General features: G+C 39.1%; 1 protein-coding gene across 4 annotated transcripts in view; it reads right to left on the reverse strand.

Moving 5' to 3' along the window:
- The window catches only part of APP (amyloid beta precursor protein), a 181,553-nt gene that overhangs the window by 85,230 nt on the left and 71,680 nt on the right, over window positions 1–24,643 (reverse strand). For all 4 annotated transcript variants that reach the window (XM_056495361.1, XM_056495350.1, XM_056495339.1 and 1 more), the window contains exons 4-5: window positions 11,516–11,628; window positions 9,884–10,077 (exon numbers count right to left, since the gene is read on the reverse strand). In XM_056495361.1, coding sequence (XP_056351336.1) covers window positions 9,884–10,077; window positions 11,516–11,628 — 307 coding nt within the window. The remainder of the gene's footprint in view (window positions 1–9,883; window positions 10,078–11,515; window positions 11,629–24,643) is intronic.

The following is a 24,643-nucleotide window of genomic DNA, read 5'->3' on the forward strand; positions in this document are numbered from 1 at the left end:
TCACTACACACTGCAACTGTATTTGGTTGCAGACAGAGCCCATCTATCTTGACTGTGGTTTTTACCAGCCACCAAGCCTGAGCCAATAGCTGGGGGAAAGCTAATTCCAGGAGAGGAAACAATCAAAAACAAACAGCAGCAGCAATAAGCTGTCTCCTGGGCAAAGAGGGAAAGGCCAGTGCTGGTTTCAGACAGCTGTGGGAATTACACAGGAGAAGCTCTTTCAGTCTAACAGGCTGAGCTGATGGTAATTTATGCATCCATAATCTTTACCACTGCAGGTACCATCATCCCAGCTTCCAGCATCTTCTGCTTTAGCTTTCCAAAAGCACAAACCCCCACCCCTTCCACAGCTCCTCCAAATGAACTCCAGAATTGCTGGGAGGAAACAGGATTGTCAAGGATTCTACCCAGGGTTTAGCTTTGCTCCAGCTAAAGAACAATGGTGAGCACAGATAAGTATTTATCCTTGTGCATAGGAAAGATCCAGACCACCAAGTTCTTCAGCTGTGGGAGAAGAAACAGATCCAATATTGGACTTCTACATGCCTCAAGGAAAAACACAAAACAGAAAGCAAATTACAAGAATAACATATATGCTTGGAATCCAGGAAAGAAGATGAGTGCCTTTGACACGGCTTAATTATCAGTCTTTTGATTAAAAGAAAATTAGAAAGCTAACAGGCAAAGAAACCAAGAAACTCCCTCAACAAACCTGCACATCTGAGGCCTGGGCATTTTTTACCTAACATATTCCCAAACCCTGCATTCTAGAAAAATATCTTCTGAACAAAAATTTCAAAGGACAAGATTTCTCAGCAATCAACTTTGATGCCACCACCACACTCTGAATGGTGTCACTAACTAAACATTTGAGGCAAAACAGTAACTACTTAAATCTAAAAACTAATTGAATGTTTAAACAACATTTACCAAAGTAGTTTTGCATGGACTAGAGAGAGGAAAGGAAGTCAAAGACAAGTGTGAAATGGAGATTTCAACATTCACCTTTAAAGTCTGTGAGCAAGGGATTTAACAAGACATCTGGTTTTTTGAAGCATCAGGGAGGCGGGAATAGACAGCACTGCAGTTGTGAGATTAGGAACAGAGCCAGGAAAGAAAAGGGTCATGCCAGATGTCTGGTCTGTGATTTTTTTAAAATGGCTTATTGGTATCAAAGCCTGGAAAATTATAGAATTGACAGTCTGACCCACAGCAATGTTACTGGTCTGCCTGTTAAGTCACCACAAAAGCAAATAATGCTCAGGAAGTGCCCTGGTTATTTTCATTAGGTTTGGGCTATATACCAGCTTAGGAAATTTGGTATCTCACATGAAGAAGAAATAATATCACATTTGGACATATAAACATCTATTCTGACACTTTCAGACTTCAAAGAATTCAGATGGGCACCTTCTATTGCAAGTTGGGACAGACAATTCATATTCATAGCATTTTTCGGACATTCATGTTGTCACTTCTAATAATTTTCCATTCTGTTTTCCTTTACTGAAGAGGTTGCAATGAATCTTTATTTTCACAATTCCTAATTTAAAAAATCAAGTAAGTTATTTCAAAGGCCATTTCTGAATTCTTAGACAAAACAGCTGAATTTTGTGCTTCAGACTCTCTCTCCTTTTATTGCAACTAAGCTTTTATATAAAAAAATACCAAAATATGTGCCAAATTTAATGTTGCCATTACATTTGTAAAAAATGAGAAAAGTTGCAATAAGAATCTTTCAATCCAATTTTTAAATAGAACACTTATAGAAACCAAACACAGATTCCCTGCCCTACTTCCTCCAAGAGATACATTTACCCTTTCCCCCTATAATTAAATAACATCATTTATACCATTAGAAATTTCTCTTCATAGGTGACTTGCTTAAAAAGCCACATATACAAGTTAGCATTTAATATCACAGAAGGTACCTGTTTACTGACAGGCAAGAAAACTTTCAAAACTGGTTTTCTCTCTGAAACAAAGCCTTTGCTGGTGTTACTGCTCTGACAGCTCTTTTCAGAAGATGAAGGATTCAGCAGGAAGTATGTAATTTTTAGAGAACAGAATAATAATGCAATTAACCCATTTGTTTTCTTGCTTTATTTTTGTTGAGGAGAAGCTTAGAAACTAGAAAATTAGACCCACAAACCCATGCTTTGTGAGCCTGATGACAATGAATAAATATGTTCAAAATCCTGACAGCAGGAATGCGTTAAGAGGGAATGTGATGGGAGAGGGCGGAGCTCTGTTTGAGAATCAGTAGAAAAATCCAGATCTGTTTACAACATATTTATTTCCACAAAACTGCTGTACTCAGAATGAAATATTCAGAGTTTCTTTATTCAGCATGCTGTCCTACTGATTATCCAGGGCAGACAGTGTGACATCTGTACCAAACCAATTACTTGCCCTGTTTGTGGAATTCATCATCTTGCTATTCTCACACAAGGACAACAGGGGAAAACTTGAAGAATAACTTTGTTCAACAACTGAGAAAAAAACTCCGAACAAAACAAAACCACTAAAAAACTCCAAAAACCAGAAGCATGCAATAATTTTGGATGTTCAATTTAAGACACTGAATAAGATTTTTTCATCTTAAACTTCTTAAATATGGTTGCCACCAGCAGCAGCTGCAAGAGGCTGGGACTTCTGCAGAGCAGATAATCTCCACTCACACAGCCAGAAGAAAAAGGGGCACCTTTCATACTAAATTTTTTATGGTGGCCATAGCATGCCAAGCCCCTGGCAAAAGATTTGGCAGAAATGAGCACAGATCCAGTTCCCCAGGTCATCATTTTACTGTTTAATCCTTTTCTTCTTCTCTCAGGTCAGAATTTCAGTGTATTTTTTTCCATCAGCAGTGATCAAACTAGAGAAGCCATGCTAAGGAAGGGTTTCTCATCATGTAATCAAGCTGAAATATCTGCATTCAAGATTAGAATACAATATTTTTTTCCTGCTGGGTAAAAAACAAACTAGATGGTTTTGTTGTTTCATCCTTGTATCCCAAGTGTGTAGCCTTTGTTAGAAGGCAAAGGAAAAACAGTACTGCAGAAGATCCTTTACTCCACTGTGCTAATAGAGTACAGCTTTAGTGGAATTATGAAATTCCTATAAACCACCCCAATGCCAAGCTCTTACTTCTAGTACAGACTACAAGTATCTCTGGAAGGAAAAGCAGAGCAGGAACTGCAGGATAACTTTATGAGGGTATATCATACTATGCATCCTCCAGCATGTAGTCATGCTGGTGTTACAGTATGTGTCAAAACCACCAGGTTTAAATTTCCCATTCCTTCATGCATTATAAATAATAGAGCTCTAGAAATGGAGCAGTATCTATCACAATGTCACAAGAACTTCTGAGAACCTCTCAGAGATCTATCAGAAGGGCTTCTTAGGCTGATTACTACATGAACCTTCCTCTCCCACATTTCAGTCATCACCAGTTATTGTAAGTAACAACTCAAAATTTTTACTTATATAATTGTTGCCTGGTAAGGATGACCAGGCAGCTGATGGCTCTCTCTTGTGAGGTCAAAAACATGTAACTATTCTCTGCAAATAAACCTCCTGCCAAATGTGTAATTTTGATCCCTCCTCAAACAAGCTCAACATTCACTGAAGTCATACAGGTAGCCTGCACAACTACAACTGTTTTCATCAAGGGTCAGGAAAGCCTCATTATCTTCTACTCATCACTTCCTCAATTAGATTCATTCTCTCATCCCAGAGCCTCATCCATCACTTCAGTAAATGCTTTATACTGAAATGATGATTGTATTTGCCAGCTCAGCATCACTGCTATTATCTCTTAAAGCACTGTGCTGTTTTATCAATTCCATTCTAACCTTTCTTGTCCTAAGAAGAAATCCAGCACTTACCAGTCTTGTGAGTCATTACTGTTCTGGTGTTTCTCTGCTTTCAGAATTTTATTTTAACAACCTCACCTCCAGGACAAAAAGTTTAAAAACTGTTATTAAAAAGTGTATAATGAGCTGGCTGAATATTAAGTAACAGCCAACACAAGCGACAAGCCCAATTAATATAAGAATGTGAGACACAGACTATGCTAATAGGATACAAAGTATGCAAATAGGACAAAATACTTCTAGAGTTTTTCAACATAACCAGCAAAATTATGCAATTATACTGTATATTATACAACTCAGAGATGCCTTAGTTTAATTTATGAATACAAGTGATTGAGTTTCATCATTAAGATATTTATAAAAACACAAAGTTTTTAGAGACACTCTACCATTAATAAATAGATCTGTTTAAAACAGGTACAAAACTACTTCAATTTCTAACAGTTCTACCACAAAAATCAAGATGATGTAAACTTCTGACCAATTAGGTGAAATATTATATTGCAAAACACCTTCCACACTATCTCCCTAAATTAGTTATTTTTCTGAAATAGCAATTTAGTGGTGGATAACTCTTGTACTATAAAATCCACCTATCTCAATAATTGGTGTTAACCTCTACTCACGGAAAACTTCAGGAAAGAGGGAAGAAAAAAGCAAGAACAACAAAGCAAGTTTGTAATTCCTAGTGTTCATTTTAGGGCACTGACTCCCAATTAGGAACAATTTGCATTAGGACAGCTGATGAGAACACTGCCTCTGGCTGCACTCCCTCCTGCTTCTGTGCCACAGCCAAGTGAGCTCTCTATCAAGCAGATCCTGAATCACTGCAACAGCCACAAGGCTCAGTTTTCCTTAAATTTTCAGGGCTATGAACAGCCTACAGTTCAGTCTTCACAGTATGGAAAAAGGGAAATATTTTCATGCATCCAAAGGCAAGTAATTTCCTTCTTCTAAGGCAGAACCTGCAGTACAGACCCTTTGTCCAGCCTCACATCTGGTTCAGATTCACCAGCCCAAGTGTAGAGGAGTAGGGTTTTTTTCATGTTATGCTTTTTGAAAGAATCATTTAGGATGTTCCCATTGGAATTTTAGGAATTAGCTTTCCAATTTAATGAAAAAACTTAGATCAATGAGAACTCATGGTTTATCATGAGTGGCAAGATGGCTTGAAAACAGGTGAACACACTAGAGACAAAATTTTTGCTTTCCTCAAGTGACAATGTTTCCAATGAAAAATTTAGCCTCAACACCTTTCTTTTTCCTTGATCCTATCAGCTTTAGTACTGCAAAATTTTCAAAAAGAAAGACAACAAAGCTATGGAACCCTCTATTGCACAAGTCTTATTGAGAATAGTTGAGGGATGTCTCGGTTTAGAGACTAGTTTAGGAGAAAAACACTCTGGAATGAGTATTTCAATTAAAAAATGGGTTCCAACAATCCCTTTCTTCCAATAAGAAATGAATACTGGGGGATGAAAGTGAAAAAAAAACATGAATGTTTATGGACAGGATGCCCACATAGCATAAGGAAGAAAAGGTGAACAAATACTAGATATTGAACTGCCAGACCTTACAACACCTCCCACCCACACTTCAGAACAAAAAACCCCAAAATGACAGGGAAAGGGAAAAAAACCCACCACAATGGCTGGCAACATTGTGGTGAGAAAAAAAATGGTAGCAGCTCCTGTCTCAAGGAAAAGAAAAAAAAAAAAACAACTAACAAAATGTTCATGTAGCAGCTTGGGCAAACAGATGGGAAGCTGGTGAATCTCTGATGTTGGTCCTCTCTTCACAGCAGATGAAGCTGTGGATTAGTTGTTCTTTCTTTTGCTGGCTTGGCATTTCTGAGGTCTGGGGTCGAAAGGCAGTGGCCCCTTCCTGCCAGTCCCAGCTGATTCTTCTCCACTCAATTGTTCTCTCTGATCTCAGACCAAATCCAAACCATCCAAGTCACTAGGAAAAAAAAGCTGCTGAAGGATTGCAGCTGCAGTCTCTCCAAGGCCAGAGAAAGAGAAAAAACCAAAGCCCTTCTTGCCTAAGCTAACAAAAAACCAAGCAGGCTAAGCAAAAAGAGAGAACGCTGTGCACACAGCACCAGGGACACCTGGGACAGAGGCTCTGAGTGAGCCCGTGCAAGAGCCCCAAGGCTCCCATCCCCTCCTACCTGGACCACTTTTTGGGCATAGAGCAGACAATAAGGGAATAGACTAATCATCATAAAATCAGCCCAAGACACTGAAGCTGGGAGGGCTCAGCCTTGAGAAAAGGACACTCAAAGGGGACTTTCTACGACTTCCTGAAAAAAAGGTTGTAGTGAAGAGGAAAGTGCCTGCAGCTGAGAAGGGTTACAGGGTTTGTGGTTCTGTTTGTTATTAATGCTGTAGTTGTTATTGTTGTTTATTTGCTTTATTATACATACTAGTAAAGAACTGTTATTCCTATTCTACTATCTTTGCCTGAGAGCCCCCTTAATTTCAAAATTACAATAATTCAGAGAAAAGGAGTTTACATTTTCCATTCCAAGGGAGGTTCCTCCCTTCTCTAGCAGACTCCTGTCTTTCAAACCAAGACAACAGAGAAAACCTGGAAGTGGTTTCCAGCTGGGCTGTCACTCCTAAAGATGTTCAGCTTTGGACATCAAGGACAGCAAAGCCTCCAGCCAGCTCCCACACACAGCAGGAGGGCCACCAGGCTGTGCTGAGTCACAAGGGCAGCCAGAGCTGGCAGGTCAATTGGCTGAGCTGTAGCTATGCAGGGAGAGGTCTGCAGTTATTCTGAAAGTCAGCACCTACCTCTGACTGTCCCTCAGGCAGACTTCAAGGTAAATTTTAATTAAATGTGTGGATAGCAACAAGGAACTGCACTGCTTAAAAATGCTCGTGACCTCTTTGTCAGAGTTACAGACTATTTCAGGATGAGCATGGCAAGACAATTTCAAAAGTACATGTGGGTCCCCTGCCTCTTGGCCTCATGAATAAAACAGGTGTATATATATATATATCACCAAAATACACCCTCCCACCTTCCTCCAAGTACTGCCAACAAGCCACACCAGAAGCAAGTCACATCCTTTTACATCCAGACCCAGCTGGTGGTCAGATACTGGGTAGGAAGGACACCCAACTCTAAGGCACAGCAACCCAAGCTGCCTCCACATGCCCTCTAACAGTGTGGCTACAACATGCAGCTGAGCTTTTCTTCCACCTGCAGAGAAGAAAATATCCTTGACAAAGCAAAAAAATTAAATACAGTGCCTTAGGGACAACTGTGGGGGGTAAAACACAACAGTCTGAAAAAGGGCATCTATTAACTGGATGGCTGCAATGTGCTTCCCTCTACACATTCAGAACCATAAATACAAATATTTTAAAATTTAGATCTGGCAGCTTGAGATATAAAGTTATCTGAAAATAGATCACCCACATTCATTGGATTCTGCTCGGCCATAGTTTTGTTATTTCAAGAATATAATAATCTACTTTTCAGCTTGTCATCAGCACCTCAAACACATCACCTTCACTTTTGACTTGGGTACCTATGTAAGGTGACAAATGTAGACTTGAGTAAGCACTTCAAACAGAGGTGCTTTAATAGAAGAGAATATTGGCAATTTAGCATTTCCTTTCTCCCTCAAAATCAGTTTAGGTCTAAGGCACATATGCATTGATAGCCACACAAGCATATGCTCAGATATGAATAAATACACACGCACACACAGACAAAATTTGAATTACTACATACTGCTGTGTAAGAATTTTTAAATAGATACATATATATTACATATATGCAATTATATATGTATATTTTATATATACATTATAAAATATATAGCTATACTTTTATATATACATATATATAACTGAAGCTCAATAATATTTCTGGCTCCAATACACACAGCTTAAATGTACTCAGCTTAAGAAGCAAAAAATATGAGTGAGTCAATCTAAAAGAACTAGCAACTGCTTGGCTCCTCATCTGCATATGAAGGACAAGTGCACCACAGAAGGATCTTTCATTTTCCTTTTGCAAGCACTTCTGTGGGAGGGGAGGGTGAAAAAATAAATCAGTATTTGCTTGGAATTTCAGAAATGGATTGAAATGCAATTACAGCTCCCATTCCTAGAGAATACAAAATTTATGAAGTTATTCTTGAACTCATCTCTTCAGATACTAAGCTGCCTTACGAGGACAAAAATGGACTACAACAGTAAATTAAATGTTCAGTGACAAACACAAAAAAGACAGAAATAAAGCGGGATATCTGTCTTACAAACAGAAGTATATACCCCATGAGCTCTTTTATTTAAAATAATTTGGCATCTTTGATCTTATATGTATAAGACATGTAGGTGTATATATAATAAATGTTAATGTTATACATGTTATACATGTTATAATGTTATATAAGATATATCATAGATATATAAAATAGATGGATAGATTTATCTTGCATGTGTATATATATATATATATATATATATATATAAAATGAAAAAACTAAACATTTCAATTAGAACAAGGTCTGCACTCATTTCTTAGAATGAGAGAACATTTAAATACCCAATCAAAATCTAAATTAAATATACAGAAATGACACAGCAACAGTCCAAAGGCAGTTTTTCAAATCCTACTGAAAGGGTTATAAAACAGCGACACTGACAAATGTTAATAGTAAAAATTAGAAGAACGTCCAAAGATATCAATATGTTGATAGATATCAGAAGTTCTTTGCTATAGGCTTTTGCATCAAACAGTCTGACTATTCACTCCTGTTTATGACAGAAAATTGGAAAATTTTTTCCCATGGGGAAGTATTTATTTTAAACTTATTCCATTATTCACAAAGGACTCTACCTTGCAACACTTACTAATGGTTTGTCAGGAAAGATTTAGTTGCCCACCATGATATAGGTTCTAATTATTCTAGGTCTTAATGCCACCTCATTGCATCAAATTACAGCAATTCAGTCTCTGTCCTTCATCTCTGCACTGCTCTTCAAATTGTTTCCATCTAGATTAACAAGTCAGACCTATTAACTTCCTGAATTATTCACATAATTTGATCCACATTTATTTTCTGGGTATTACTTGAAGCCACTTGCAATCAGCCCCAAGTTTAAGATTTTGTGCATTATTTGTACAAAAAGAAGTAGAAACACTTCATTAGCACAGTATAAAGTGATGAAAGCCTGGGGAATACAAACAGAATTAGAACATTGATCATAGTTTATGAAAAAAGTCATTTTTGCAAGTTGTTGGCATCCAGTTGCAAGGACATGACAGAAGTACTCTGCTCTCCCAACTGCTGTCTGGCATGCTCAGCAGTGATATAAAAAGGGCTTTAACAGCACCAGACCCCTCAGTTATCACTGAGTTCTAACCCATATCCAGCTCAAAATCAGCCTGTGTGCACAGGGGGTGGGAAGGGTAAGGACAAGGGATGGCATCTTCCCACCCATCACTGCCTTGCAAAGGAAACTTCCATGCTGCCTCTCAACAGCAGGCTAGATAATAAATATTAACAAATCTGTCAAAGGCTAGATAATAAAACACATTTTCTTTCAGATCATGTTTAGAAACTAATTGTCAGTAGAAAAGTATTCTTATGGCAATAACAGCACATAGCTAATGCCTATTACAAATGAAGGCATTCCAAAACCTCCACTGGTTATGTTGGCTGATATCTGTTGCAGTACCCCAGACTACATATGAAACATCTTAGGAATACACCATTTGTCATTTATTTGTCAAAAAAATTAATTTAAGCATTTTTGTTATAAATATGGCAATAATTCTCACTGAAGAAATTATAAAGGCATATATTATAAATAAGCCTCTCTGTAGAAAGCTATAAATAAAAGAAGCAGAACACCAATGTTTTCAACCACTGTAAATGCAAGTTCATATATAAGGTGCAAAGACTCTTCTAGGACAAGGTCTTTTAGACAGATTTTTGGCATCTTAATAACAAGTTGAAGGGTACAAAGTCACTGTACCTTCCATCTGCATAGTCTGCATCTGCACCTCCCCACCAGACATCTGAATCATCATCTTCAGCATCAGCTGAATCAAGATTTTCGCTTTCCTCTGCTAAGGGGCAGCAGACAAACTCCACACCACGAAACTTGTCAATTCCACAGGGCAGCAGCATGCCATAGTCGTGCAGATTCATGCTCTTCTCACTACAGGACTGCAGAAAAGAGGAAAAAAAAGCAGCAACAATATTGGCATGGAGGAAGACTAAAAAATGTCACAGAACTTGAGAAAATATGAAGAGGATGCACACTGCCTTTGGAAATTAAAGCTGGCAAACTGCATGATCTCTGAAATTTGAAACATGATTTAGAAAGGTCACACTTGCATTCACTACTTGACTTTAAGCAGCTCCCTACCTGCATCCACTGTAAGCAACAAGCTCTCCTATCAATCTTTCTCAGAACAAAAGGCTTCCCTTCTCCCATATAATTCCATATCTTCCTGTCTACGATCCTCAAAGGCTCTGCCTCATAAACAGAAAATGTGATGACAGAGTAATTATTTGATGTATTAATCCCAATCCTGATGCATCAATGCTATTGAAGACTATGCCACAAGGTAGATCAACATCTGAAATACCTCTTACACTGGAAACACACTATTTGGTCTGGCACCTCTGCCAGTACAGTAGCTCCTTGCCTTGTCTGGAAAAGAGTCAGCTGGACATAATTATACCTTAAAGATACAGTGATGTATGACAGGTGAAAAAATGAAAATAGTTCAGTGGTGCACAGTGATGATGTTTTTCCAGGCTATTGCCATTTCAAGTTTGCAAGTAGTCAAAAGGAACTCGAATTTCCCTGTGTGAAGATTGGTGCCTTAAAATGTTTCATTTAAGTGTAATTCAAGCAAGAACTGAAAATCTGAAAAGATGCTGATCACATTTCAGATTTCATCTCCAGAAGGTGGAATAATGTACAAGCTAAGAGGTTCCAAAAAAACCAGCAATCAGAAATCCTGGAAACTCATCTCAGTTTTTATTCCTAAAACCTCTCTACATAAGGAAAAAAAGTCCAAAACACATTAGCAATTGTAACATTAAGTTTATTTCTACTTTCAGTAAAGCACAGTTAAATTGTAAAAACTCTGTGCCTACAAAATGCCTTTGGCTAGTCCTAGTTTGACCAGCTCTTCTACCCTTTTCTGCTGAATTTGACATAGTGCACCCCCTGAAGCCAATTTGATCTCTGTGGGCATCTGGCATACCAATATCCATGATAAACAGTGGATAATGTTCAGCTGGGATAATGATTCAAGGCAAATCCTAGGCAATTAGTTCCAGTGCTAACACAGGAAAATGGAGGAAGCAGAAAACTCAGTGAGTTTGTGAGTGAATGCAAAGAAAAAAAAAATGCTATGAAAGAGGGTCAGTGTTCAAAGGTCAATGGTAAGTATTCAGTCATGGACTCTGTTGTGCTCTGACTCCCATTTCCTACCTTATAAAAAAACCCCAAATGCCATTAACTCAAACATTTGAAAGCACTGCCTTTTGTTTTTGTTTTCCACGTCGCTGCTATGTTTAAAGTCATCCTCAGAAGAGTGACACAACTCTAAATAAAAAAGGTAGGAAATTTTAAGACAGACAAATGTACCTCTTTAGCAACAGTATGCCAATGCAGGTGAGTTTCACACACATCCATTCTTTCCTGGTGGAGGAACTTGCACTTGTCTGGAACCAGAAGGGCATCACTCACAAACTCGCCCACTGGAAGGGAAAATAAAATAAATGAGCACTCAAGAAATATTAATTTTGCTTCCAATATCTCATCCTGTTAAACCTCTAGCTACTTCTAGCAGCTTTTGTGAATGAGTGGCAGGTTTGCAGGGAATGGAACAGTTTCTGGATGGTGCTTCAATTATGACCTTCTTCCAACTTGCCATTGGAAAGGAGCTCCAGCTTTTAATCTCAGATGTATTTGTTTATGAAAACTTCAGCATAATGCAACGTGCAGGACCCACTGCAGATATGTGTGGTGCAACATGAAGTTGGGAGTTGGCAGATCTAGTTTCAGGAATGAGATTATGGGGGCAGGGAAAGACAACTACCTTTTGCATCTTAATAGCAGTAGGAAGAGACTATGAATTGTTCTGAAACACTCTGGTGTTCTACATAAAACAAATGACACCAACACCTTGTTTCAAAGCATTTGAGAATATTTCCATTAATACAGTGCTAACAGCAGCACAGTCAGCTATTTTTGTTGCTGCAGCCTCTTCATTGTATCCTCATTTCATCAGCCAGATGAATTTGGGTTAGCCCAGAAGGTTGATAAACAAGTAGAGCTCCTCAGCAAGGAAACAAGATGATTCATGATCACCAGAATATCTGGTCAGATCCAAGTGGGTGAAGAGCCTTTTTTCCCAAGGACATAACTGACCAAAGAGATTGTTCCATCTTCAACAGCAGAACAAAAATTTACATGCTTATGAAATAAGCACTGCTCACAGTATCATACTCAGAAACTCAGGTGCTAATTAACATGATTTATTAGACTAAAATCACTGTAATTCTGTACAATTCTGGCATTGCAATTAAATAACCCCAAACCTTCTCAAAGATATAGTTTAGAGAAGTGTATATACTTTGATATACTGACTCAGCTGGCATAAATCAACTCCCAAAAGCCCACTTGTCTGTAGCCTACAAAAACCTACAGTCAGTGTTATATGAAAGAATCAAGACAGTCCAATGGCTACTAGGATGTAATAATAGGTTAATTGATAAAAATTAGATGACTCCAAGTTTACTGTTGAATAGAGAGTCATCTCAGGGAGCTGATGAAGTGGTCCCTTAAGGGTTACAATCAAAAAGTCAGCTTTAAAAATAACAAACACCCATTGCATAGGAAAAAAACAGAATTCAACAAATATATAACTCTGCTATATACCACACCAATATGTGTATTTCACACTAAATTCCTTGCTCTATATCACTGCCTTTGATCTGAAGCCCTAGAGTGAATTAGTCAACTAGGAACTAGGAACTAGCTGCTGTAACTCAGCTAGTTAACTAGGGCAATAAAAATGCTATTTTGATGCTTCCCTAGCACATTTCCCCACATATTAACAGAAATGTTTTCTAGAGGCACCCAAAATTACCTTGCAAAAATAATGAGCAAGTACACTTTCTGGTAACCCTAAATACAAAATTTGCATTTTCATTTAATGAAGTCTCAGCTTCCAGCGGTGTCACAAACAAATCCTGCAGTGAAATTTGCATATATTTGCAGCCTTTTGGGAACCAGTCTGACACATACCTGAACTTTCTCAGGCCACAAGTAATTGGCAACTGTTAATGCTTACATTTAGTCAAATGCCTGAGCAGTGGGCAAACACAGAGATTTTACTGAAGACTCAAGATTATGATGATTTCATGCAGAACTGCAGTGTCCTGCACCTGGGGAGGAAAGCTCTGGGCACCATCACAGGCTGGGGGCCAACCTGCTGAAGAGCAGCTGTGCAGAGAAGGACCTGGAGATCCTGGTGGACAATAAGCTGTTCCTGAGCCAGCAGTGCCCTGGGAACCAAGGAGGCAATGGGATCCTGGGATGCATTGGGAATAGCATTGCCAGCAGGTGGAAGGAGGTGATCCTGCCCTTCTACCCTGCTTGAGCAGGGAGGTTGAACCCGACAGCCCACTGCAGTCCCTTCCCACCTCACCCACTCTATGATTCTGTGAAAAGTAACACAGTCAGATGCACCACTGAGTTACAGCCACCAAATGGAAGATGGAAAGCTGTATGTCCAAAGTTCTGGGCAATGCAGCTTGGGCTGCAATGTCTTTAAAAGTATGCATGAGTGTGTAATTAATTTAAAACAAAGCACATTAATTTTTGAGCATCTAATTATATCAACCAACTCATAACAATACACTACAGAAATAGCAGATGTTCAGATGCCAGTAAAGATACAGTGTTAGATCTGACTAGCACAGAAAATGTGCACTGCTTTATAGAATTATATTGCTTGAAAATAATACAACAGCATCCTCACAGTAACCCAGATTCTCATTTCAGATGAGGCTGCACGCTGTAACAAATGCTGAATTTCACAGAAATAAACCATCCATTGGAACAAGCTCTCCTCTGCCTTTTGGAAGGAACAGAGGGCCTGGGGAGAAGGATGGCTGCTTATGGTAATGCTCTTTCAATATACAGAATTACAGTAAATTAGGTGCGTGAAAAACTTGCAACTTTACATGTGATTTCTACTGACTTCAATTCTATTTTTAGTACAAATAAAATTTAACTCTGTCCATTATTTAGATATACACAGAGCTCATGTTCTAGAAACCTTTTTCATTCCTTTCAGGATAATTACTACTGAAGTTTAAATGCAAAGCTTTAAACTTTTGTTCTATTTTTGTTTCTTTTTAAAGTAAATTCATGTTCAAGCAGCAGTTTGGCAAACTCGACTGAAGTCATCTGACAACTGCAATGTTTAATTTGCTTGTAGTAGTCCAATAGAAACACAAATTCATCAGAAAGAAGCACTTCTAGCACTTTAGGCTTGCAGGCAAGCATCCACCTGTATTGCTCCTGTCCATGTTTAACTTTTAATTATCCTAAGATTTTAAGGATTCTTCGCTTTTTTGAGTAACCCAGATTACACTGGGCCAACATGCACAAATGAATATCACCAATATGGTGGTATCACCACCAATACTACCTCTGTCTGCCTTACATTTATCACTATTTTACAGTCCATTTCTGCCTTCTTCAGCATCTCTTGTATTTTAATTACAGCTGGAAATCCATCCTGCGCAGAGGTACTCTAATAATAAATCATGATGGCACCATTTGTCTGTTGGTGAGTTGATAAGTCACTACATTCTCTCAGGTTATCCAACATGCCAGTGTAACAGCTACTTGTGTTCACTCACTCTTGCAGTGAAGGGCTGGACAAAACCACACCCTGCTGGCTTATGGTTTCTGTCCATCTGGAGAAAACAGCCCTAAAGGGGCATTCTGAGTAGAGGTTGTGTTACCATATTACAACCCACCACTATGTGCCCATCATTCATTTAGCTGAAGGCTGCCAACATCCTGCAAGTTCCTTCTTGCTAAACTTCCCACTTCTAACTGCACATCACCACAATACATATTGTGTCAACACAGTAAGTCACATTTAATTTCATTTTAGAAATATCATCTTTGCCCCCCATAGTGCCAGTAATCCCCCTCTGTCCAGTTCTCCATCATGGTTGTAGCAGACTTTTTTAATTGCCCCACCCTGGTGTATCACAACAGGTTACCAGCTCAAAGCATTTTTTGTGGAAGTTATAATGCCACATTTTAATATTTAATAACCTTATTTAAGTCAAGGATATTCTATCACCTGAAAAATACTCTTGGAACAACAACAGATATTTTGCTGTAAAACCAGAAGTTCTGGACCAGAAATTTTGTTTTTCAACACAGCAATACTAAGAAAATCATTAAGAATCAACCTCTAACAAAATAATTTAGATTATAGCGACACAAGTATGTGTCTTAGCTTGTTAGGAAAATTCTATATAAAAACATGCATTGGAGAGAGCTAATAATTTTTACCATTACTTTTACTTTTTTACTTTTGCTTTACTTTGCTCACCACCATCATCAACACCCAAAAAGAAAACAAAAATTTCCCAGCAACATCAGATCCACGAAAACCTCCAAAAACAATTTCTGCTTCTATCTAAAACTTTACATCAAAACTGAACATAAACTTTAATATCTGTAACTATGCCTTTAAAACTAACATACTTTTACAATAAATAACTTTTAAACAACTATCAACTACTTTACTCATTTAAAAAAATAACCCAGCATCTTCTGTAGGAAGAAAAAGGCTCAGCAAGTGGGCACACTTCTAACAAGATGATTGCCCTATCTGTGTAATGGAAGGTATCAAGGGTAAGTAGTGCAAAATGAAAGCACTGTGTGAGACATGGTCCTGATCAGCTGATTTTCCAGCCAGTCCATAAGCTAGATGAAATATAAAGATTCCACCAACACTGCACAGAAAGAAAGCAAAGATGAGATGATAAAGGTAATAAAAGAAAATCCATGACAAAACCAAGCACCTGCTAACAGATGGCTGGGCTACAAACCAAAAAGCAAGGATGTTCAGAGAAGTACTTTCAAACAAAGCCTGTGCTAAATTTTGCATGAAGAGGCAGTGCACATGCTGAGGCTCTGGGGCTCAAGGCTTCATTTTCATGTCACCAATGACAAAAAAGGCCTTGCTAAAACAAATTCACAAGCTCAAGTGCCTGCACAGTACATATTTGAGAACATTCAAAGAAATGTGCCACTTCCCTGTGACTTTGTAGAGATTATCCAGAGCCACCACACACTTGGCATGAAGCACCAAGGAACAGATCAACAGATCAAGACTTTTCCTGTCTTCCTGCCCTGGGGCTCTGCTCTGCCCTGCTCCCCAGCTCCAACACCTCTGCCAGCTCTTGTGCTCACACAGCCACATTTCTTTAGTACATATTACATTATGCACACAGTATTACATTTATTTAAGCAGATATGCAGCTTTAGGAATTTTTATTAAGTGTAATGTTTACCTAAATCTTTATGTTTTCTCATTTAAAACACTGGTGATTAAAAGTAAGCTGCAATCTGCATAAGAGAGCAAGCCCTCATTTCATGTGCAGCACGAATTTCAGTGAGAGACCCACAGCACTGCAGACAGCAGCAATGCAGACCCAAATTTGAAGGGTAGGAGCAGAAGTGAGAGCATGACCTGTCATCCACCTCTGGGTCATGAAGTGGGAATAGCTGCAACTCTTCTGCCTTCCACAGCCTTGGCCAAAATCAACACTGATCTTAATATTTACACTTCATCCTTAGAGTACCAAGAAATTTTTTTCAGCAAGAGCAGCTTTTAAAAAATAAAAAACTTTTCTAAGAAATGTTTCTAAGAAAACCTTTACAGAAATTATTAAAAAAACTATATACCATGATTTGATAAAGATGAGTGATACTGCAGGATCCATTTTAGTGCCCTTCGTTATATTTAAATATAATCACTAAATAAAACTCAGTGGCATTTCTAAAGACCAGACACAGGAGAACCCAAATTCCATTTGGACATAGTTACACACAACACAGGGAAGCAGAGAGCTTTAAATAACAGGTTAGCAAATCAGGAGCAAAAACTTCCAAAAGAGCAGACAAAAACTGGCATTATGCTGTGTGTTCCTCTGATATCAGCAGCAAGGCAGCATTGCAGATTAGCCTCTAGTGATGCTAATAACTGAAAGTGGAAAACAGACACAAAATGTGCTCCACTGCAGCATCTACTGTATGCAGCCTCTTCCCCGAAGTGCCTCTGACCTAATTGCCCAGAAAGCTGAACTTCTCTCTCAGTGCTCCTCTTAAAAGTCACACAGAGGAGACACCTTGCCAACAAACTCATACTCAGGTCAAGACTTACCCAACAGGACAGCAAGAAGCCCTGATTGCTCTTGAAGTCAAATTGCTACCAGAAACTTCAGCTATTACAGGTGATAAAGATGATGAAGGGCTGGAGCATCTCTCTTATGAGGAAAGGCTGAGGGGGCTGGGGCTGTTCAGCCTCAAGGAGAGATGAGTGAGAGGGAACCTCATCAGTGTCTGTCAGTGCCTGCAGGGAGGGGCCAGAGCATGGACCAGGCTCTGCTCAGTGGTGTCAGCAATGGGACAAGAAGGCAATGGGCAGGAAATGGATGCTCAGAAGTTCCACCTGAACACGAGGAAGAACTTCTTTCCTGGGCAGTGACCAGGCACTGGAACAGATCACCCAGAGAGGCTGTGGAGTCTCCCTCACTCAAATTATTCCAGAACTATTTGGACACAACCCTGTACAATAGTGCTCTGGCATAATCATGCCTAAGCAGGGAGGTTGGACCAGAGCACCCACTATAGTCCCTTTTAACCTCAACCAGTCTGTGATTCTGTGCATAGGATAAAATTATTCAAATAAGAAGATTGTTTGGACTGTCATGTCTTTTTAAAACATACTGCCTTACCAAAGCTTCAGACCACAGCTGCCAAACAGGTACTCAGGTGCTTTATTGCAGCATAGCTCCTTTTGCTCAAAAAGAAATCTGAAACTCCCATGTCAGACAAGAGAGTCAAACAAGCTGATGTTCCAGTTAGCAAAACAAACGCTTTCCTTCTGGCAGTACTTAAAAAAACCTTGCTTTGCCAAATGAAAGGCCACATCAATGAGTTCTTCATCAAGTTTTCAGAAGGTGCTATTTTATCCTATTTCATCATCAGCTACCATTGTCATGTGATAAACAGAAATCTTGAGAGAATAAGGAAATTCTACTGGTAGAGAGAGGGAAAAAAGGGTAGTTCTAGGTATCAGTACCACAATAAGGTATCATCTACCAAGACCCAATTTCTAAGAGGAATTTTTGGGCATGCCACATCTAGAGTGACACACAGGCCAAAACACAACGAAGACACTGTTCAGATTTTCTCTTGTGATATGCAGTTGACAACAAAAGGGTTTTAGGCCAATGGACAGTATCATAGACACCCTTCCTTACAAGACATAATGCTGGAAGAAGGGAGAGGGACAAACAGGAAGAGGTGACACCTCAAAGCACTTGGGAGGATCTGAAAGGCATCCTCCCAGTTCTCCAGCATCCTTAACTAAAGTAATTGGCCACAATACAGTGGAGGCTATATTAGAGAACATTTCACTTCAGGGCTGTGGCTCTGATAGCATGCAAAAACATGCTGTAAACTGGTTCTGTTTTAACAGACCAGATAACAATAACTGTACACAAGCAATTGCTCATACATAATAAAATGGCATAAGCTTAACTTGAAATTACACCTTCCACTCTTATTAGAATACAAAAATTAATCTTGAAACAGCTTGATATAAGAGACATTTTGAGGGCAGTTACATTAGTAAAAAATTGTCATAAAATACTATAGCTACCTATCATTTCAGAGAATTTCCCAAAAGAAAGGTGCATGAGAATTCAGTATTACTTCTTTATGACATGTCAAATTAACTTGGGGTATCATTGCTATTTAATAAAGGAGAACAAATGAAGTAGTAAAAAGGTTCTGGATAGGCTACAGAAAAATGTTAGATTAAGACTCAGTTAGATATTAATTCTAAAATCCTTGTTACCCAAAGTAACAGACCAAAGTGTTCTTATTTACAGGATGGAGCACAAGGTCATATGGAGAGGAAGTTCACATTGTAACTAGAATGAAGTCTGAGTTTTTGGGTTTTTTTTTTCCCAAAATCAGAAACATGAAGATTTAGAAGGAAAAGAAACATGAAAGATTTATTACCTCAGTTTTCTACACTAACACTACAATATTCATTGTAATTTACACATGCTATGCTTTCTATATTCAAAATCAATCCAGTATTTCAGCATATAAAGCCCAAGAGAACTAGAAAAAAAAAACCACACTGGGTAGCCAAATATTTCATATATCACTGATAAGCCTGGGAGCTTGCATTTTCAACAAACTGAAATAAATTTCAGAAGCTTCCTTTTCAGTCATAGGAAGTTGTGCCGGGGAGGTTTAGGTTAGATACTGGGAAAAGGTTTTTCACCCAGAGGAAGGCTGAGCACTAGAACAGGATCCCCAGGGCAGCTGTCACAGCATCAAGGCTGACAGAGCTCAGTGTTTAGACAATACTCTTGGGTACATGGTGGGATTGTTGGGGCTGTTTTGTGCAGGGCCAGGAACTGGACTCAGTGATCCTGATGGGCCCCTTCCAACTCAGGATATTCTATGATTATAGGGCAGGGTGCTCCTGTGTTAAGCAACACAAAATCTCTTTCAGGTGGATCCAGACAACTGTAGTCACAGGAATTCATCATGAATAGTTAGTAATCTTCCAACAGATTAAGAGCATTCACATGCAAAAGATAATGACAAAATAACAGATATTCAGAAATTGTGCCTTGGGCTAAGCTATAATAAAAAGGAATTTAAAAACATATGACATGTAAGACTAACTGAATTCAGAACAGCTAAAACTAAAAGTCAGCCTCCTTCAAAGCATGGAGGCTCAGATTTCCTAAGAAGACACTGCTTATGTATTCACCTGATTACCTTCTAGAAAAAGAAGTAAAAGCCAATATTACTACACAGCCAACATTATTTTATGTTACCAAAATTAACTCTGATATCAAGTAGTTAAGATTCAATTTTCTGTTGACCTAGTTGCAATGACCTAATAGAAGAACAGGGTAATTTAAATATTTTATACATCAAGAACTCACTAACAAAGCCACTGGGAATTAAAGATCAAACACTGTAATGCATAAAGTAAATAACTTCCACTAATCATGATCTTCACTCATTACCCCTAATACAGTTTTTTTTGCTGTCTTTCAGTATTTTAAACTGAACAGTTAGGAAGCATTTTTAATGGCTAGATTAAATACATCAGCTTGGCTACAGAACTAACAGCTCTTAAAATACAGCTCTTATCTATCAATTCTGTGGGTTTTAGGTACATACAAACTCACTAGGAAACAACAACAGAAAGTCAGGAGGTTAAGAAGACAGATTACCACTAAAGTTGGTTTTCTTTTTTGAAGCACACACATATGTTCTACTAAAACTGAAGGACTTTGTATTAGCTTGTTTCACATATTTAACTGGAACAAATTCCCCTCTCAGTTCCCTTAGTGATCATTAAGAAAGTTTCCATGTGATTCTGAACATACTGAAACACCCTAATATTACTACTAAACTTGAAGGTCAGTAAGAAACTTCAAAATGACAGAACAAAGTTCAAATCCAAAAAATGCAGAACTGCTTATACATGCATTAATGTAGATGCAAATGCTCATCAGGAAAGACTATACTGCAATCAGTAAAACAGCAATCCTTTAACATTACAGAGTACCGAAGATACTTGGTTTATTTTGTTAAAAAGGAGGCTGTGGGTATCATTAAGATATGACCTCACACTGTCCAGTCCCACACCCAGCAGTATTCCCATGAAATGACAAGCTGGGATACCAGGGCTGGCATGATCTATGTATAAACAGATCAAATCCAAAGTGGCTACAGACAGCTGCTCTGCAGAACCAGGTTTTTCCTTTCCATCATTTTGTGACTCCCCTACACTTTTAGCTCAGTGAAGACAGAAGTGGAGAAGAGCAGTGTACAGTCCCTTTCAAACAAACCAATGCAAGTCTTCTCATGGAGAATAAATAAATAAATAAACGCAAGCATAGGATTAAACAAAAACACCCAAACATTTCCATCAAATGCTGGCTTTGGTAAGTGAATGCAATCCCACCCCTGGGCACCATCACTGTTCTTTCTTTATCTTCCTTTAACAACAGGGATGAGTAACCCACAGAAAGCTGTGATGTGCCTGTGCTAACAGGCAAAGACTGGCAGGCAGATGATGATGTTAGGAGGGAAATAAGAGCTCACTCTGGAGCGGACAGAACACCTACTCATCAGCAGTTCCCCAGCTTCCTGGGGCCAAGCTGGTGGCCCCTCAGAACACCCACTGCCATCCCAACCACGTATCCCCTGCCTAATCTTCACACAGATTTCCAAGCACAAAAATGTCACAAACAGTCAAAATGGTTCCTTAAAAAACACACTACTGTTCCACCTGTTTTGGCAGAAGACCTGGATAGAGGGATGAGAACCTACTAGGCTCTCAGTTTTCAGTGCTGTTGACAAACCCCATGGCCAACTTTAAAAATCTTCAAGAGCAGTAAACTTACAAAAACCCAAACAAAAACAACCCTGAAGAAGTCAGCCAAAAAATTTTTATGAAATGTATGAATTGATGGAATTTGGAATGGATGGAATTCTGTTAAAAAAACCACAGACACCAAATACACCTGCATGAGAAAGTTCCTAGGTTACTGCTGCTACTTGTCCCAAGACAAGAATATTAAAAATACAGACTGTGCATAACCATTCTCAACTTATATTTTCCACTGCAGAAGTTATTCACAAGAAACTAAGCCCCCACATTTCAACATAAAATGCCTCCTACTACACAGCCATTCTTAGCATCAACCACAAGTGTAAGCTTTAATGTAAAAGAGAGAGGAACCTTAAGGGAATTTCTCATTGCACAACAAAGATGCCTGTGCTTGTGAGTAGGTCAGACTGGAAGTGTTGAAGGATTTGACCTTCAAATGCCAGTTCAACTTGAAAAGATTTTGGATGTTCAACTTCCAAAGACTTTTGATGTTTACAAGAGCATGAAGAAGTCTTTCGCCAGGCACACACTGAACACCATAATCCATCCAGTGGGAAGATGGCTGTGACATCCCATCACAGCCCTGCAGCCCTTGAATCCCAGCTGGTCAATTCATGGGCACACTACTGAGTTCACATCTGGCCAAAGTGAGGCCATTCCTCTTCTTCATCCTCATGCTGTCAGTGACAAAGTCTAATGAATGAAAGTGCCAGAATTTGGCAACTTCCAGTACTTGGAACACAGCCCTGTAATGCTGCTATGCCTCCTGTTGCCAGTATGGACAATTTATCCGTTGAGAGCACATAAACATTTAGGCACTACTCTGTCACATCCCAAGTACCAGCTTTATCTTTGCCTGAAGGGCAATGCGCCCTAAATGAGAAATCCTTGACTGAAAATGAACCAAGCCCTTTCCTACACTTACTGAAAGTCAAGGTTATAGATGAGCTGTCAGACACAAACCTTCCACAAAACCCAGGCTATCCACTAAAAATGAGAATGCATATATTTATAAACAATAAACAATAAGTCTCTTCCTGCTCTTTGAGCACTTTCCCCTCGGTGCAGTTCCTGTCACAGCCAGCAGGGACGCTGGTGGCTCCCGGCCGGGCAGGGCAGGTGCGATGATTCCTCCGAGCCTGCAGGGGGCGCTGCGGCACGAGCTTAAAGATCACACAGTAATGGTGAAAATGGGAAGGGATGGGAAAACAAACCTCAGGGCAGCCAACCCTGGTGCCCCAGCAGGAGCCTCGGATGCAGCAAGCTGCAACTGCAGGAATGAGCAAAACCATGCAGTAGTAGATGGGACGTATCAGAAACTCCTCAGCTGTAGCTGGAACCACGGGAGCACCTGGGCAGTGCTGAAGAAACAGTGGGGGGAAAGCAAGTGGCAGCCCAGCTCCCAAACACAGCAGACAGAGTCCCCCTTGAGGAAGGGGTGGCAGGACTTGGGGATCCTGGGTTTCCCCTGAGGCACTGGAGCAGATGGTGAAGGGTCCCCTGTTTGGTGAGGTGGGGTGTTAACAGGATCCCAGCGCAGCGGCCGCTCTGACGAGCAGAGCTCCACTCACGGTAGAAGAAAGGCACCAGGAGACAGAACCCTGCAGTAGTAATGAATTCTCCCCACAGCAACCACAGCTTCTCCACTCTGCCAATGCCATGAGCACAGGAGAGCTGGGGGCTGCACCAACCCCTCCTCTCCTTTGTGGTATCTCTGCCCTTCCAGAGAAACCCTCAGGCAAAAAGAGAGAGTAACCAGCTGCACCCTTCCCCTGAGTTGCAGCAACTTCTTTTGTCTCTCATAAATACCTGGTCATTACTGTCTCCTAGCAACACATGTGGGAGGAAATTCCTGGAGAGAAAGAAATAAAAGAAAGAATCCTAAACCACAACACATACCAGAACTCTGACAACAAAAACCCTACTATATATACTGCTGGTTATATTACACATATTGATTTTTAAATATATTTTTATGATTTTTGTATTTTATTCTTTTTATATTATATATGTATTTTAAAATGTTTTTGCTACAGTTAACAAATTATTAATTCCTTTACTGTGCTCCTTAAAAGCACATATTTCCTGAAAAGTAATTCTGATGTTTTGGTGAAAGTATTGTGTCATTAAAAAAAACCACGATCTAGAAACCACTTATGAAATTCAAAGTGATCGAGCTTAAATGCAATATCACCTCTAAATTACATGGATAATATTAATATTAAATACTATTGAAAACCATACCAAACACAACACAGACATACACAACTCAAGTGCACAATAACAGTGCTTGTCCAGCATGCCCTGGAAGTTGCTAATTTGTGTTTCATGCAGTGAGCGGTGGTTCAGCTATTCTCACACCCAAGGGGACTCTAGAAGTATCAAGAGACATACACAATGATAAAAACAATGAACTGTGCCCAGTGTTCCAAGGAATTCACCCACCTGTTTCTGCATGAAGCAGCAGCTCAGTGAGAACACTGACACTTCCAAGACTTTGGAAATGCAGTTTCAACACCTTGACTCATAACCAAGATTCTCCTTTCCTCAGGGGGTTTTTTTTCTCCTTTGGATTTCACAGCATAAAGCATTATTACTCCAAGTTTCCCTGATTTGTTCAGTTTTAATGTTGGACTTAATGCTCATGAAGAATCACAATGCCAGCACTTAAAAAGAGACCAACAGTGCTCTTTCATCCTGCCTACAAGATAATGGACTTGAAATAAAGACTAAGGAAATCTTCAATGCAATATTATAAACTACAAACATGATATAAATCATGGGAAAAAAAAATATCTTAAGGTGAGGTTTTTGTTGGGGCTTGTTTTAAAGAATAATTAAATGCAACTATAAGGAAACATGGAATCACATTTTTCACTGAAAAGGGAAAACTGAAGACCATTTAAAACATTCATCAGAAGCCACCAAAGGGGAAATGAATAATCATGTCTGTCATCTAACAAACAGAGCATGAGAATCTTCCTCCAACACAAATAAAGCAACATCACAAATGA

Source organism: Oenanthe melanoleuca, chromosome 1 (assembly GCF_029582105.1).
Source record: "Oenanthe melanoleuca isolate GR-GAL-2019-014 chromosome 1, OMel1.0, whole genome shotgun sequence".
NCBI classification, from domain to species: Eukaryota; Metazoa; Chordata; class Aves; order Passeriformes; family Muscicapidae; genus Oenanthe; species Oenanthe melanoleuca.